Source organism: Chaetodon trifascialis, chromosome 13 (assembly GCF_039877785.1).
Source record: "Chaetodon trifascialis isolate fChaTrf1 chromosome 13, fChaTrf1.hap1, whole genome shotgun sequence".
NCBI lineage: Eukaryota > Metazoa > Chordata > Actinopteri > Chaetodontiformes > Chaetodontidae > Chaetodon > Chaetodon trifascialis.
Window position 1 is genome coordinate 25,689,868 of NC_092068.1, and position 16,097 is coordinate 25,705,964.

The 16,097-nt window shown below is 46.2% G+C and overlaps 1 protein-coding gene across 1 annotated transcript; it reads left to right on the forward strand.

The window, feature by feature from the left end:
- The first annotated feature begins 3,718 nt into the window (after window positions 1-3,718).
- Window positions 3,719-14,061, forward strand: kif11 (kinesin family member 11). Its single transcript, XM_070977546.1, has 27 exons — window positions 3,719-3,873; window positions 4,085-4,175; window positions 5,076-5,205; window positions 5,318-5,415; window positions 5,518-5,596; window positions 5,673-5,858; window positions 6,029-6,153; window positions 6,302-6,392; window positions 6,994-7,139; window positions 7,992-8,088; window positions 8,188-8,283; window positions 8,401-8,489; window positions 8,612-8,699; window positions 9,121-9,194; window positions 9,367-9,481; window positions 9,847-9,918; window positions 10,350-10,485; window positions 11,073-11,245; window positions 11,371-11,496; window positions 11,589-11,744; window positions 12,052-12,191; window positions 12,372-12,532; window positions 12,611-12,729; window positions 12,886-13,108; window positions 13,221-13,387; window positions 13,500-13,610; window positions 13,948-14,061. Exons 2-27 carry the CDS (start codon window positions 4,102-4,104, stop codon window positions 14,059-14,061), a joined length of 3,186 nt encoding a protein of 1,061 aa, XP_070833647.1. The 5' UTR covers window positions 3,719-3,873; window positions 4,085-4,101.
- Window positions 14,062-16,097: the final 2,036 nt, after the last annotated feature.

Below are 16,097 nucleotides of genomic sequence, written 5' to 3' on the forward strand. Positions count from 1 at the left end.
GCTCGGCCCCCGGAAAAGGGTCTTCGTCACCCGGGGTCTGAGTGGGCTGTCAATGACAAAAAGATAGAGAGAGAGGGAGAGAGAGAGAGAGCGAGTGTAGGGGGGGAGAAACAATACGATTGTTCCCACTTTGCTTCCACCCTCGCAGTTAAAATTGTTATGGTAATGAAGTGGATTTTTGCTGGACAGCAGATTGTAACAGAGAGATGCTTCTCTGAGGCCGGAGGTGTTCGAGCAGGGCAGCTGCTGATGATGGCGATGATGAAGGTGTACGGACACTTTTAATAGTGACGTTTTGTTGAAGTGAGAAATGCTTCGACGTCCACGTTTCCTGATGCTTTAACGTGTTAAAATCACCTTGTTGCACTCAGACGGTGTCACAGTCTGTCACCATGTGTTCCAGTGAAAACAGGGTGTCGGGTCTCTGGTAGAGAATCATCAGCTGAACCTGCAGCTGCTCTCAGCTTTAAGGAGCTTTAAAGTGACTTTAAGCTCATTGTTTATCTGTCGGACACAAGCTTCACTGCTCTGCCTCATTTTCAGAGGCAAAGCTGTAAAAAGCCTCTGAACTCGACCTGCTGAGCAGCAAACAGCAGCAGACTCAGTTAGAGACGAGCTGGTGAACACAGTGCAGCATTTAGCAGCTAAAGAGCAGATGAGTCCCTCAGGAGGAGGTGGAGGAGACCAAAAACAGAGCTGAAAGAGAGAGAACGCTGGACTGACACAAACACGTCTTCACATCCATCATCGCGTTGTTCTGCAGCAGCTGGAGGTGGAAATAAACAGCTGTTTGTTCAACATATCAACTTAAAAGATAAAGACATCCAAACACGTGTCCACTGCTTGTTCCTGCTGTTGTTGTAGGTGAAAAGCTTTAAATGGGTTTGAAAACAGTACTAAAGTCACCGGACTTCCTCCTTTGTGTCGTCATAGTTTCCTCTTGTGGTCTTCGTTGCCTGAACAGAGGCAGTTTGGGGCGTTCGCTGAAACCACTGACGCTGTTCTACTTGTTCAGGTAAACAATCGACGCCGCAGTTCGTACTCAGGCTACAACTGTTTAACAGGCTGAGTACGACGAACCACAACGAGGGAAATTACCTTCATCTGTGGGGCGATTGTCTCTGTGAGGACCTGCAGACATCATGTTATCCCAGTCAAACTGAACATTAAACTGAGCGTCTCATGTTCGGTTGCGCTCTGGTGTCTCGCGATGACCTGATTCTGAAGGGAAACGCAAACAGTTCCTGAGCTGAAAGTACATTCGGAGGAGACTGAATTTGACGTGTTTGTAAAAGTATAATCGTGGGTTTTACGGCCAAAGAAGATGAACCTCATTAGACTTTCATGACAGGCTGCGCAGGCTCTTCAGCCAACACTGCTGCCTTTGGTGTCAGCTGTGTCTGCATGTTAATGTTAGAGCGTCGGTAGGTGCACTTCTCAGGTTGAGGAAGTCTTTTCAGATCTGCTTTCACTGTGATTTATGAGCTCCTCCAGCTCACTGAGCACACAGTCATTAGCTGTGGTGGGTTTCGGGACAACAAGACAAATATATCTTAATTTGGATAACGGTGCACTGTCGGCCTCTGGTTCAAGGCTGGAGCTGAAACAGCCTGATGATGCAGATTTATTTCAGGATGATTGTTGGTCGTCGTGTTCAAATCATCCAAACGGAGAGCAAATTTTCACCAAATTAGCATTTAGCATTTATTCACTTTTTTTTTTTTTTTCATTGATTTTTCCTGATAGTTTGAGTAATTTAAAATCTTTACTTCAGGACTTTTCTTCAGGTGTCTTTGGTCAAAGATTCACTGATGACTGTGTCTGGTTGAATAAAATAACTCAAGAGACGCAAACCAGTGTCCTCCTGGCGAGGAGGAGGAGACACAAAGACACATCTTTCTGGACAGGAAGAACCAACTGGAGGCTCTGAGCAGCTTGTTCGGGAATTGGTGTAGCGCGCTAGCTGAATGTTAGCATAACTTCGTCTCTTGTGTATTTACGTTACAACTGGGTTAAATTTATTTTGGATAATAAACTTTCCTTCAGTGTTCTTCGAGGGAAACAATGCTCTCTCTACTTTGGTTTTCTTTTTCTTTTTGTATCGTCTTTGCTGTCCTTTTCGAAGGAGCTAGCTAACACTGACAGTGATGCTGTCAAGTCACGCTAAAGGATGATGATGCCACGGAAGCGTAACCATATGCAGTAATATGACATTATCGTGAAAGCCTTCGTCTAAACACTGAGGCAAGGAGACAAGCTACCAGGCTTCATGATCCGAAATAAATCTTTGGCATAAGTTTCAAACGTCGGTCGTTTATGAAAGCAGCTTCTCCAACACATGGCTGCCGGGTGAGGCGTGATGACATCATGACTGTAAGACGTGAGAAAACAACAAAAGCTGCAGAGTTTTTATTTTCACATGTGTTTTAATGCATTTGTGTGTGTGTGTGTGTGTGTGTGTGTGTGTGTGTGTGTGTGTGTGTGTGTGTGTGTGTTTGTGTGTGTGTGTGTGTGTTAAAGGGGTTGCCAGAGCAAAAAGGGCAACCCCCCTCGCCCTCCTCAGGGGGCTGAGTGGGCGGACGGTCCTCAGCAGATGGATTGCTGCTCGCCACTGGTCACTTCATAAACCTGAAGCAGACAAAGTGCATGAACGGGAGAAATGGTTTCAGATTTGGTTTGTTCCTTTAAAATGTGTTATTTTTGATCAAAATGCAGCGTTTAAAAAGTGTGTTTGGAGAGAGGTGGTTTGTTGAAATGTCTGTTTTATGTGTGTTCATCTGCACGATGTTGCTCCTTCATGTGTCTCCATGTTTGTGCAAACACCAAACTGAAAATTGGTCCTCATTTAAATGTAAATTAATGCCTTTATTGCTTGTGATAATGTAGTAATGAATGCATTCATGCCATTATTATAGATTGTGTATTTGTGTGTGTGTCTGTTCATGAGGATGTGTGTATGTGTGTGTGTAATTGCCAGATTATCAGTGTCAATTAGTCTTCATAGTTCAGTGTGGTTACAACTAATTTATCTTTTTCTAATTGTTCTTTCTGTGTGTTTCTGTGCATTACAGTTAACAAAAGTCCAAATTCTGCTTCAGCACATCAGAACAAAACATGACTGCGTGCCACCGTAACATCCGGCCAGATTAGCCCACATTTCATATTTCATATTAAGAACTAAACTTTCTTCCACATCATCTGTGTATGTAGTTTTCTGACAGCCAAAGTTTTGTTTTATTTCAATTATATTTTGGTTTAAATGGCCTTCAAATACAGGTATTTTGTGAGGATATTTGCCCTTAAAAATGTAAATATAATGATTAAAAAGTCATATAAACAATTGCAAGGCTAATGCTGATTTTACACAATACACGATCTACACGATTTTTTCCGTACAAGTAAAGTCTCATCTTAGAAAAAAATTCTTAATTTCATAAAAAGACTTAACTTAGCAAACAAAATAATTCTTAATAGGGGAAAATGCCGTTTTACTACGTTTACATGTAAGTAAATCGTTTTAATGTAAAACAGCTTCCTGAACAATGTCGCCATCTTGTGGAAACATGGCGCTCATACTAACATCTCATTTTCCCGTGATTCTCTGCGCCGTAACGTCACATGTCCTTCCAACCAATGATGTCGTTTGTTTGCCGCCACTCTCCTCTTATTGGTTCCGCAAATTTTAAAAGGACTTTTTGAAAAGTGTTTTGTCGTCGGAGGTTTTTAGAGCGCCAGAAAAGAAACCTGTGGAAAGAGTTTGTGTTGTCGGAGGAGGCAGAAGCTAAAAATATAACTTATAAATCGTGTCAGTGGTGGAAATAATACGCGGATAATTCGTGGAGGGAGAGGAAGACGAGTGTACATCGACATTCGGTACGTTTCTTTGGTCTAACGCCCGCTCTGTTTTGGCTAGCGCTAACGTTAGCTGACATGCTAGTTGGACATCACATCTTTACAACTGTGAACCGGCAGATTTCGCGTCTTCTTCGTTCCGTCATCTCAGGATTGTTGTTTTGTTTATGTGCTAGCGGTTAACGTGAAGTGTTTAGCTGACTGAAACGTTATTTACACGCTAATTTCACAGAGGACATCAGTGCAGCCATGGCTTCACACAACCTGAGCGGAGTGAGACGGGATGAAAAGGGGAGAAACATCCAGGTGGTTGTCAGATGCAGGTATGAAGAGAAAATCCGCCTTGTTTATGTCAAATATTATTGTTATTATTTAGATTTTTGCTGTTGTCGGTGGTAAATATTTCGTCAGTCGTTAACTGGTCTCACAGCCTGACAGACGGTTTACATCTGTTAAATTATGTTGTAATTAACGTGGTAAAGAAGTAGACATTATGTATTATTTATCACCTTAAATAAGTAGAGAATGTACAAAGACCCACGTTTTATATACATGTTTGTCAGCTTCGTGGTTTCTGCTTAACCAACATGTGTAATTTGCCTGAAATCCCATTAAAAATGTCTCATTCTGGTCACCACTTTTTTTTTAAATTAGTCAGGTTAAAAATCTTTATCATATTCCAGGCTAATAGTCTTTGATAGATTGTTTTAATAGAACAGTTTTAAGGGTTTCTCAAAGACCATGTGGGATTTATCTTTAACAAAGCAGCTCTGGGTTCAGTGATGATACATGAGATATGAATTATGGCTTCCTTGTTTCCTTCTTTAAGGAAGGATTTTGGGATTAAGGCTTTAATCCCGGCTGTTAGTCTGAGGTCTGTAGGTGGGTTTTAAGGGCCGTGCTCTGTAAAGTCTGTTTTTAAATCACACACAGTAACCTCGTCCTTCACGTGTTAAGCAGCTATAAAACAGAATGATGCCTCAAAGTGTCTCAGTGTTTTTTTCCACTGTGTTTTAAATGTCTGCAGGAGGTCATGTGATGTTTTCTGTGTTGCTTATTTGTCCCAGCCTTCATAAATAACATACACGTTGTTGCTTTTGGCTGTGGTTGGTGAATTATTCCATCTAGCGGTCACCTGACGGCGTCCCCAAGAGGAAGAAATTGTTAACTTGCAGATGTTGTTCAGAGCAGTCAGGTCGGTCTCCGCTGCGTTGTGTTTTCAGGCCTTTTAACACGATGGAACGCAAGTCGTCCCACGGGGTCATCGACTGCGAGCCAAACAGGAAGGAGGTGACGGTGAAGACGGGAGGGATAAACGACAAGGCGTCTCGAAAGACGTACACATTCGACATGGTGAGTGGACGCAGATCACTGGTCTCTCCGCACTTCGGCGTTCTGGTGTTTTGCTGTAATGTAACTTCAGACTGAGGTGAATTACTTCTGTTATCTTTTCTTTTTTCCACAGGTTTTCGGTCCAGCTGCCAAGCAGATTGAAGTGTACCGGAGCGTCGTTTGCCCCATCCTGGATGAAGTCATCATGGGATACAACTGCACCGTTTTCGCGTAAGCAGCTGTCGGAGCGATTCTTCAGCGAGCAGATAAACGCACATCAGCGGCAGAGAAGAACAATCTGTTTAACGTGAAATAACTTGCTGTCTTGTTCAGTTACGGTCAGACGGGAACAGGAAAGACGTTCACCATGGAGGGCGAGAGGAGTCCAAACGAGCAGTTCACCTGGGAGGAGGTGAGTTCGACCTGTTTAAAGATGTTTTCAGCAGTGAATGAGCTGTGACACTCACCGCGCTTGTTTTGTTTTTTAGGACCCTCTGGCCGGCATCATCCCCAGAACGCTGCACCAGATCTTTGAGAAGCTCTCTGAGAACGGCACAGAGTTCTCAGTCAAAGTCTCCCTGCTGGAGATTTACAACGAGGAGCTGTTCGACCTGCTCAGCCCCAGCGAGGACGTCAACGAGCGGCTGCAGCTGTTCGACGACCCGCGGAACAAGGTGACCAATGCCTGCTGTCAGGATCCTGGGATTTGACTCTCGAAGGGATCCTGCGGTTCACGGTGCTGCGTTTGATTCATTGATCTGTTTTAGAGGAAAACAGTTTGGGAATGTTTGCTTTTCTTGTACACTGAATCAAAATCTGCGCTGCTCCGTCCGTCGTGTCGCAGCGAGGAGTGGTGGTGAAGGGTCTGGAGGAGGTGACGGTTCACAACAAAGACGAAGTTTATCAGATCCTGGAGAGAGGAGCAGCTAAGAGGAGGACGGCCTCCACGCTCATGAACGCCTACTCCAGGTAAGCCGCTCTGACCCGTGTTGACTGGCGTCCTGCTAACGTGCCTCATGGAGTCACAGGAGCAGGACAGCCGGCGGCGACCTCGGCTGGTTCGTTCACAGCTTTTTATTCCACACTGACGTTTGTTTTCCGTTTCCTTCTTCCGCAGTCGCTCCCACTCTGTGTTCTCGGTCACCATTCACATGAAGGAGATCACCCTGGATGGAGAGGAGCTGGTGAAGATCGGCAAACTCAACCTGGTAATCTTTCATGTTTCCGACGGGAGGAATTTAAACCAGCTGAAAAGGATCACACGTGCATTAGGACCGAGCTGGTCGACCGCAGAGACACACACAGGCGGCGATTCAAAAAATATTTACCAAAATAAAAGTCTGACAATAATTTTAGGCCCATTAAAGACACACTGACCTGATGAAACTGACTGATGGGGGAAACGTGGTGGCTGATGAGGACATTCAGACACACAGAGGGACTGACTAAGAACCATTTAAACTACAGTAACTATGCAACACGTCACTGTGACTATTTAATATTAACTGAGAAGAAATCGAAAAACTACAAACACTTCAGTTCAGTTTGGCTGCTGGTGTGGCCGTCACACCAGTCTCATCTCAGAATCCATCCTATCATATCTCACTGATTATTAGACTGAAATAATGAAAATATCATCTGTGAGTAAAGTGTGTATTTTAACATTTGAAGAAAACACAGTGAACGTTCAGTTTCTGTGTCACTTCCAGAGGAAAGTTTCCTCATTTTCTACTTGCAGAATGATTAAAATGAAAGCTTGGTATCAGAGCAAAGTGTGCAGTGAAACGTCTGAACGCCCCTCGTCTGCAGGTGGATCTCGCCGGCAGCGAGAACATCGGCCGTTCGGGCGCGGTGGACAAACGAGCTCGCGAGGCCGGAAACATCAACCAGTCGCTGCTGACGCTGGGCAGAGTGATCACCGCGCTGGTGGAGAAAAGGCCTCACGTCCCGTACAGGTACAGACACCTACAGTTAGCTTAGCATAAAGACTGAAAACAGGGGGAAACAGCTAGCATTCTGCTGTCCCAATGCTAACATTCACGAAGCTGCGCCTCTAAAGACCAGTGTGAAAAAAAAAGATTTAAAAAAAGTTGTGGTTTCTTCCTTCCTGTGAAGAAACAGTCCCACATACAGACTCTTTGACAACGACAACACTTCTTTGTTTCTCTGGCTTCCTCTTCTTCTCTCCGACCGACGCTGCTTTCTGAGTCCAGCGCTGATTTGGACATTTGACATTTAAAAACACTAATATTAATGCAGATCCCTTAGATTTTGCTTTAAGCATTGTGATTAAGATACAAAGCCTTTTGTTGCCAGTTTATTAGGTACACCCAGCTGAAGCTAATACAGGTAACTTAGCTAGTTAGCTTCATGAAGGTCATAGTCAGTCAGTCTGCAGCTGTATTAGTGTTTGCTGTCATTCACCCTCAGTCATTTGTCCAACAAACAGTCCAAAACCCAGAGACGCTTTGTTTACAGTCATAAATGACAAAGAAAAGCAGCAAATCTTTATATTTAAGATGCTGGAAGCAGCAGAGCAATGACTGAAACGTTTCATGGACTATCAGAATGATTGACAGTTAATTTTCAGCGAATTGTTGCAGCTCTACACACTCATGGAAAAACCCGTCACTGTGACCAGTCAGACCTGACAGGCATTGGTTTCTGTTCTTTTCATACATCACCTCCATATTTTCTCTTTAATTATGTTTGAGGTTGAATGAACGAAACGTCTGTTAACAGTGTCGTCGTGGATGGCGTGTGACTCCGATCACTGCTGAGATAAATTATGTGCACTCTGCCCACAGAGAGTCTAAGCTGACCAGAATCCTGCAGGACTCACTGGGAGGACGAACGAAGACCTCCATCATCGCCACCGTGTCGCCTTCCTCCAGCAACCTGGAGGTACGTCCTGTTGTCTGAGCTCGATTTGCTTTGAGAGACGGAAGCTTTCGGGCTCCTCTGGTTCAGTGCCTGTTTGTGACGTCTTCTCCGCCCACGCAGGAGACTCTGAGCACGCTGGAGTACGCCAGCAGAGCCAAGAACATCATGAACAAACCGGAGGTCAACCAGAAACTCACCAAGAGGACGCTCATTAAGGTAGACGAGTTCGATCGGCCGCCAGCTTTATTCTCCCTCTGAAAGGGTTCAGACAGCTCGTTCGCATCACCTGCGCTGGCGTTACCTGCGTTTGAGAACTTTCACCTCCTTCCTCAGGAATACACGGAGGAGATCGAGCGTCTGAAGCGCGACCTGGCCGCCACTCGAGACAAGAACGGAGTTTATCTGTCAGCAGAAAACTACGAGTAGGTCACATGACTGAAGCTCACTGGCATCATTAACAGGCTTCAACTAAAGATTTCTGTTCATCATTCATCCAGCTATAAAAGCAGGTGTGTGTGTGTGTGTGTGTGTGTGTGTGTTTCAGGAGCATGATGGGTCAGATCGCCGCCCACGATGACCATGCAGCCGAGTTCACCGACAGGATCGCTGCCATGGAGGAGGAGCTGAAGAAGGTGCGTTGGTTTCGTTACCCGGGCAGTCTGAATAGACGAGTGGGATCTTCTGCTCGATGACTCTGTTGACTGTTTTGGAGATTTCTGTCATTTATCACCATGTTCATGTGTGAAGCCTGTTGTGTTTCTCTGACTGTCGCTCATCTGAAGCATCTTTCTCACCCAAATTTAATCACGACCACACGGCATTCACAAAGTGGAAGTGCAGCGTTTATCACGAAATGAATGAGCTACAACGAGTTCTGATCAGACTGACATTCAGCCGCCGGGTTTGTTTTCGAGGAGCAAACAGAGCACAGAAACCTTCTGTATGGCCTCTGTGGCGTCCTCTGTGGCGTCCTCTGTGGCGTCCTCTGTGGTGTCCTCTGTGGCGTCCTCGTACGGCGTGTCTGCCGTCCTCACGCTGCGCTCCTCTCTGCAGGTGACCGAGCTGTTCACGGACAGTCAGACCAGACTGGAGCAGTGTGCTGTGGACCTGGATGAGAAGCAGCACAGGTGAGGCTTCATATGTTTACAGCGTGTCTGTCCTGTGAGAAGCACGTATCTCCAAAGAGTCAGCCTGTTTTCAGCTTTGTGACGATGCGTTTCCGACTGATCCAAGAGGCTTTTTGAAGAGTTTATTTCGCTGAAGGAGACATAAAGGGACTCTTGGTCCTGTTGATTTCAGGCTGGAGGAGGCCTGTCAGGACCTGCAGCAGACCAAAGAGAAGCTGAACCAGGAGGAGTTCATCTGCTCGGAGCTCAGCTCGGTCCAGGAGACGCTGTACAGCACTGCAGGACAGGTACAGACCGGCTCCACTGACGCTTTCATGTACTCGCCTGCTGAGTCTGGAGGGGTGTTAACGTACTGATGTGTTGGCTAAATTTAGATATTGACTGCTTTGGTTATCATTTGCTCTTTTTCCTTCTCTTTTTCTGTAATTCGTTCCTTTTTTCTACATGTACTTTCCATCCTATTAATAGTGTCCCTTGTAACTTACTGTCCTGTTAGTAACTTCCTGTTTTTTTGCTTTCTTTGACCAAACTTCTATTTCTGAAAATCTTTTGTAAAAAGTCGCTGTGATCAGCACCATCGCACGACTTCTCTTTTGTTCTTTCTGTTTCTGTTGAATAATATTTGGGACTCCATGTTTTCGTCCTCATCCAGCTGCTGAGCACTGTGGACGTCAGCACCAGTGACGTGTCGGGTCTCCATGACAAGCTGGACAGGAAGAAAAAGGTCAGAACACGGTCGCCATGCATCTCCAAGTTTACTGATTTTTGTATTTTTCAGATGAAGTGAAAAAATAACAGTTGAGAAAATTCTCCTGCTTCAGGAGTTCAAATTAAATTAATTAAATTCCCTTTGGATTACCTGAAAAAGGCCACGGGGGAAATCTCTGAGCTCTGAAAGCTCGTTTCGTCCAAAAGTCGAAGATGTTCAACTTAAATGATAGAAAACTGAAAATCAGTGAATCATCACGATTGAGAAATGGGAAATAATGTTTGGCAACTTCCTCTGAACAATGAAAGTTCATGAGCAGTGAAGCACACGCCTGCTCAAATCAGTGCTTCAGAGTTAGAAAGTCTCCAAAACCCAAACAGTCAATCTATCTGACAGCAGAGCAGCTCGTCCTCAGCACTAACCAATGCGCTCGATTGAACCCGCAGGTGGAGCAGCACAACAGGCAGATCCAGCTGAGTTTTGCTCAGAGGATGGACGGAGCGTTCAGCAACATGCAGCATCGCGTTCAGCAGCAGGAAAGCAAACAGCACGACATGCTGAGCAGCTACTCACAGGCCATCGGTACGACCAGAGAGCCCGATCAGCCCCCACACCAGAGTCTGTTCTCAAACCGAACACTTTGAAATCCACATGAGCCACTCTTCACATCAGCACCAGTTTCATCCAACGCTCTTTTATTTTTTCTTTATTCAAATACAGTTGTGCCTGGTGTGTTAACTGCATGCCACAGTAATCACAACACACGAGGCCTGACTGCCTCCTAAGTTACCATGAGATCGTTTACTCTGAGGCCATGAATCATTTAATAGGCTGTTAATTAAATGGAGTCTGGTGCAGCGCTCAGTTCACACCAAACGCACCAGAGCTACATCACGTCACTTCACGGAGAACACAAAGGGCGAAACGACATCTCCGACCTGTTTTGACTGAATATTCTGTCCAAGCTCGGCTAGAAACACAAAAATGCAGAATCTGTTAGCACGTTAGCGTGTAGCAAGCGCTGACTGCATGAACTTCACCTCACCTGTCCGTCCTCTGCTAAAACAGCATCGATGATGGTGTGAGAAGGTCGACTCATGTCTCACAGTTTCTGGATAAATAAGAGTCTGACTGTCTAATTCTGTCTCTGTGTCCTTTTTCCCGAGCAGACGGTTTGCTCGTGATGAACCAGGTGGCGCTGAAGGGCGCTCTGACCTCCATGGAGTCCTTCACGGGTGGAGTCAGGCAGATGGTGGCCGAGGGCGTGGGCCGCTGTCAGGACAGAGTGCAGCAGCAGGAGGCGCTGTGTGCGCAGGACAGGGAGAGCCTGCTGCAGCTGCTGGTGAGGACGGGACGACCCCGATGGCGTGTTTGAAGCTGCTGTCTGATGTGAAGCGTCAGTATTCCTCAAACTTTCTTTATCGTGGGTCGAAAACATATTTGACGGCTTTGTGTTTGTGTCTGCAGGACGAGCATCGGCAGGACATGGAGGAGGTCCTGGTGTCTCGGACTCTGATGGGTCTGTCAGCTGTCCAGCAGCTCAAAGACAGCCTGAGAGCCACGGTGGAGACGCAGCGAGCTCTGGCCGATAAGGTCGGTCCACAACTGTGTTCTGTCTTCCAGCATGTGCACCCGTGCTAAACCCGCTCATCGTCCTGATCGTTTCCACCGTCTCCTCCTCTCAGGTGGAGGCCATGAAGGAGGTGGGCACGTTCTTCGGCGGCTTGGTTCAGGAGCTGGCCCGGCTGCGATTGGCCACCGTGGAGGGCCTGAGCTCCCTGCAGGCTGAACACGACAAGCTGGAGGACGAGGTCAGACAGGCGCAGGAGAGACACCAGACGGTAAGAGCTGATGGACGTGATGAGACGGAGTCTTCCTGCAGCGTCTGTCCCGGTTTGAATGCACAAAGAGAGCAAAGTCGTTTCGTCTGAGCCATCAGTCTTTAGTTTAAACTCACCCACAAGCCGAGTTCACGTTTCTTTAACACTTGGATATTTTCACCTCATGTTTAATATGATGGTGCTTATTGTCACATGTTGTACGTCTGTAAATGTTGTCACGTCCCTCCTATGAGAGGCCAGTTATATCAGTCCTGAACATCTCTGTGAATGTTAGCAAGCTGAATTCATCTCTGCTTCCTTCTGTCAGGGTATGAAGCAGACCATCCAGTGCCTGCAGGACCAGCTCAACCTGCTCTCCATGGAGGCCCAGAAGGACTTCACTGATCTGCGCTCTGCCTCCAAATCCCTGCAGAAACCTCTGCAGACCCTGCAGGAGAACATCAGCAGGTGAGAGGGTTTCATTTCACTTCAAGAGCTACACACACGAATCCTTGTCAAAGCCAAATTTGGGGTCGAACGTCATCATTCCCTGTTCCAAAAATCTAGCAAAGTCAGATCATCTGTAAAGGAATTATCAGCCATAAGATTTCAGTCACATTGTCTGATCTGGCGTTCCCCTTTGTGCAGCGGCTGCATCACAGTCGAGCAGCAGGCCTCGGCCCGGGCAGACCTCCTCTCCTCCTCCTCCTCCTCTCTGGCCTCCTCCCTGCGTCTGACCGCTGACGAGAGCCAGCAGACGCTGGAGGAGATGACGGGCTGCTGCTCGCACATCCACGGCGCCGTGTCCGGTAAACTCATCGTCTCTCCAGCTGTCATTAAAACGTGCAGTTTACATTGTTGCTGATGCCTCTGGTCTGTGGCTGCAGGTCTGGTCGAACGTGACTTCCAGTGGAGCTCCAGAGTCCAGGAGCGTGCAGAGACGCAAGCCCAGGAACATCTGTCCCTGATGGGGCTGATTTCCACTGAAGCTAAGACCCTCCATCAGGTAAAAATGGCCTCAGCTTTGTCTTACTCTTATTTGTACCTGCTGCTTTTCGCGCTCAGCTCCAGTGAAGGTTCAGGTTTCATCACAAACTGCAGCTTCGCCGGGGAGGTGAAACTCAAAGCCTGCCTCTCTTCTAATCCTTCATCTCTTTACCAGAACGTCGAGATGCGCTGCACTGAACAGCTCCGCACAGCCGAGGAGGAGCTGTCCGGTCGGCAGGAGGAGGTGAAGGGGGCTCTGATGGGCGTGCAGAACCAGACCTCCCTGGACAGGACCGTCCTGGACCAGCAGCTGGCTGAGCTCCGGGACCACATGGAGAAGAGCCAACAGCTGGTTCAAAGCTTCCTGCAGGAAGAGCTGCAGCAGGACGTTCCCACCGGTACCTGATTTAACCTGGGGGTCTTATTGTGTGTCTGATTTTATACTGTGTGTGTGTGTGTGTGCGTGCGTGTTTAGATCTGAAAACTCATCAAGCCTTCTGCCGCCTTCAGGTGCAACCCCTCAGCGTCGGGAGTTTGTGTATCCGAGGGAGCTGGTGAAGTCGCGGAGCCGCTGCGAGCTGCTGGAGAGCCTGAGGAGGCAGCAGGAGGAGCTGCACGCTGCCCTGGAGGAGGAGGAGGAGCTGGAGGAGGAGGACAAGCACAGCCAGGTTGACCTCGTACGTTCATTTTGTTCTGCAGGAGGCGGCGACAGACTCAGTCAGTTACTGGTTTCTGTAGTTTGAGAACTAAAGTAAAGCCTCGTTAATCTCTGCTCTCCTTTCACCTCAGGACTCTCAGGAGGACGAGCTGAGTACTTGTAACGAAAGCACGGTCACAGAGCCGTCTTTCATCGACGAGAACCTCGTCTTCAACGAGACCAACAGACTTCCCTTCTTCAAGGTGGGCGGCGCTCACGTAATTTAAGGTGGAAAACTGTCTGGAAGCAGAGAGTTCGTTGAGCTAGCGTTAGCGTGGTATGCTAATTTGTTTAACGGGTTCATTTGGTGGCTCGACTGGCTTAACACATGTTAGCAGGCTTGTTTAGGGTGAAACCCCCAAACCGGGACCTGAAGTGTCCCGCTCACGTCCACCACAGCTGCTCTCGTCAGGATGGAGGACAGTTACTTCAGCGCTTGAGTTTTCAACATCCTGGACACCATGAACGCAGCGTTTTCATTGGCAGGTACTTGCGTGTGGATAACAGCGACTCTATGTTCTTGTGATTTCTCTTTTCCAGCATAAGAAAGGCGGAAAGAAGGAGACGAAGATCCCTTCCAGGTCCAAAGTGGCAGAAAGCGAAGCTGCGGCGTCGCCTCAGAGGTCCAGACTGCCCCTCCGCTGCCAGAACTAAACATTTCACCTTCTGTCACGCTCTGTTACTAATGTCTGTCTGTCTGTCTGTCTGTCTGTCTGTCTGTCTGTCTGTCTGTCTGTCTGTCCGACTTTTAACAGCTTTGTCCTCTTATACATGTTTTATACTTTGAATTATTAATTCCCTTAAATAAAATGTAAGAACACGGTGATATGCACGTTCTTTATGAGAGCTGAACAGGATTTCTCATGTTTGTCCAGAATGAAGCAGCAGGATCTGAGCTGCAAAATGCTCAGTTTGTCTGATTTTACTATTCAGACTTTGTGTTTGAGTAAAATGAACATTTTCTTTTATTCTGTAAACTGCTGACAACATTTCTCCCAAATTCCAAATAAAAATATTGTCATTTAGAGCATTTATACACAATACTAATGTTTTACCTTAACAAGAGTTCAGAAATCAGTATTTGGTGGAATAACCCTGATTTTCAGCTTCTCATTGATGCAGTTCAGAGGAGAAAACAGAAGTAAGGGTGTGGACACATCCCAAGCGTATGACGAGCTGATAGCCGTCGATTTGGATAAAATGAAGGTCGACATTCTTTTCATTAGTGATGATGAGATGAAGCTTCTTGAAGCCTTTAAGCCAAATGGTTCAGAAAAAGGTTCATTTCTCGAGGCTTCATGTGCACACAAACCCCTCTGCTGCTCAAAGCCTGTTAAACAGCCACATGTCGTATAGGTGGAGATCACCATGGTTTAGACGTTAGTGCCTCCTCCTTGGTCCACAGGCTGCTACCAGCCTGTTGGCACACGACCCATCCAATCCATAGGAGGCAGCGCCCTGAAAGAGAAGATGGCTAGACCCCCCCCTCTATATGTAAGTTATGTGTTACTTGACAGGAGGTATGTGAAGTTTCATTTCTGTGTTTTCTGAGGTCACGAAAGGTCATATTGCCTGTGTGGCTATGTGTGTGTGTAGCTTAGAGTCACTGGAGGGCATGTTGGTTGTGTGACCATGTTTTGTACCTTATAAGGAGATGAGAGTAGAGTATGTGACTACCACATGACAATACAATGGAATCTAATATTACTTGTCGAATGTTTATCAATAAATAATTTTGTTAACATCTGAATAACTCCTAATGACGGGAACAATTGTTTTCAAACTGCTGAACTGTGTTAACAAAGTAAGGGCAGTGGATCTGACTGTGCGACTTTAGGACTTCATTCATTTTCATTCAGAAACAAAATGTGCCACATTCCCCTCGTTAAATTCAGGCAAAGCACCAAAAGGCCTCAGCATGGACGAGGTGTTGTACCCCAATTCAGCACACAAACACTTCAGCTTGGATTGCTATTAGCTTGGTCCACTATGTTTTAATAGTTGTTCTTGTTTTATTGTGGAATATTCTGGGTTTGTTTGTTTGTTTGTTTGTTTGTTTAATATGTTACTTTTGTTGTAACTTAATATGTTGTGACTGGCTGCCTCCTTGGCCAGGTCTATCTTGTAAAAGAGATTTTGAATCTCAATAGGACTTCCTGATTAAATAAAGGTAATAATAATAAAAGAAAAGACTGGAAAATATAGAACATTGCATGATAAAGCAAAACACGTGTAATAATGTCACTGAAAGTTTTATTGGCAGAGAACAGATCAAAATGTTTCCACGCGGGGAAAACTTTCTTTCTCACAGGCCAATCAAAATGCTCCACTGTGTCACACACAAACCAACAAACCGCCAACACGAACTCACGAAGTGTGAGCGGATCAGTTGCGGAATATAAATCGCGCCGATACTCGAATCAACTCCTGAACCAGCGAGGCTTCGAACGTCATCAGTGACGTCACTAGCCCTAAACTACACGAGCATCGAGACGCACTTTTTTTGGGGGGGGGGGGGCTTTTTGGTTTTTGGTGTCTGTAGTAGAAATGCAAATGTTCAGAAAAGTTCTAAGTGGGACATTGGTTAAAAAATCAAAATAATAAAAAACACAAAAACAATAACAACAACAAAAGTAACTCCACCAGTGTCTTTTAATTTACGTCTGCCCAGGTAAAGGAGGCGAGTTAAA

Excerpts from the sequence above, each read along its gene's own strand:
- kif11 (XM_070977546.1), top strand. The coding sequence starts at position 4,102 with ATGGCTTCACACAACCTGAGCGGAGTGAGACGGGATGAAAAGGGGAGA. Across the intron at positions 5,859-6,028 it reads TCGACGACCCGCGGAACAAG|CGAGGAGTGGTGGTGAAGGG; the intron begins GTGACCAATGCC and ends GTCGTGTCGCAG. Across the intron at positions 8,284-8,400 it reads CCAAGAGGACGCTCATTAAG|GAATACACGGAGGAGATCGA; the intron begins GTAGACGAGTTC and ends CTCCTTCCTCAG.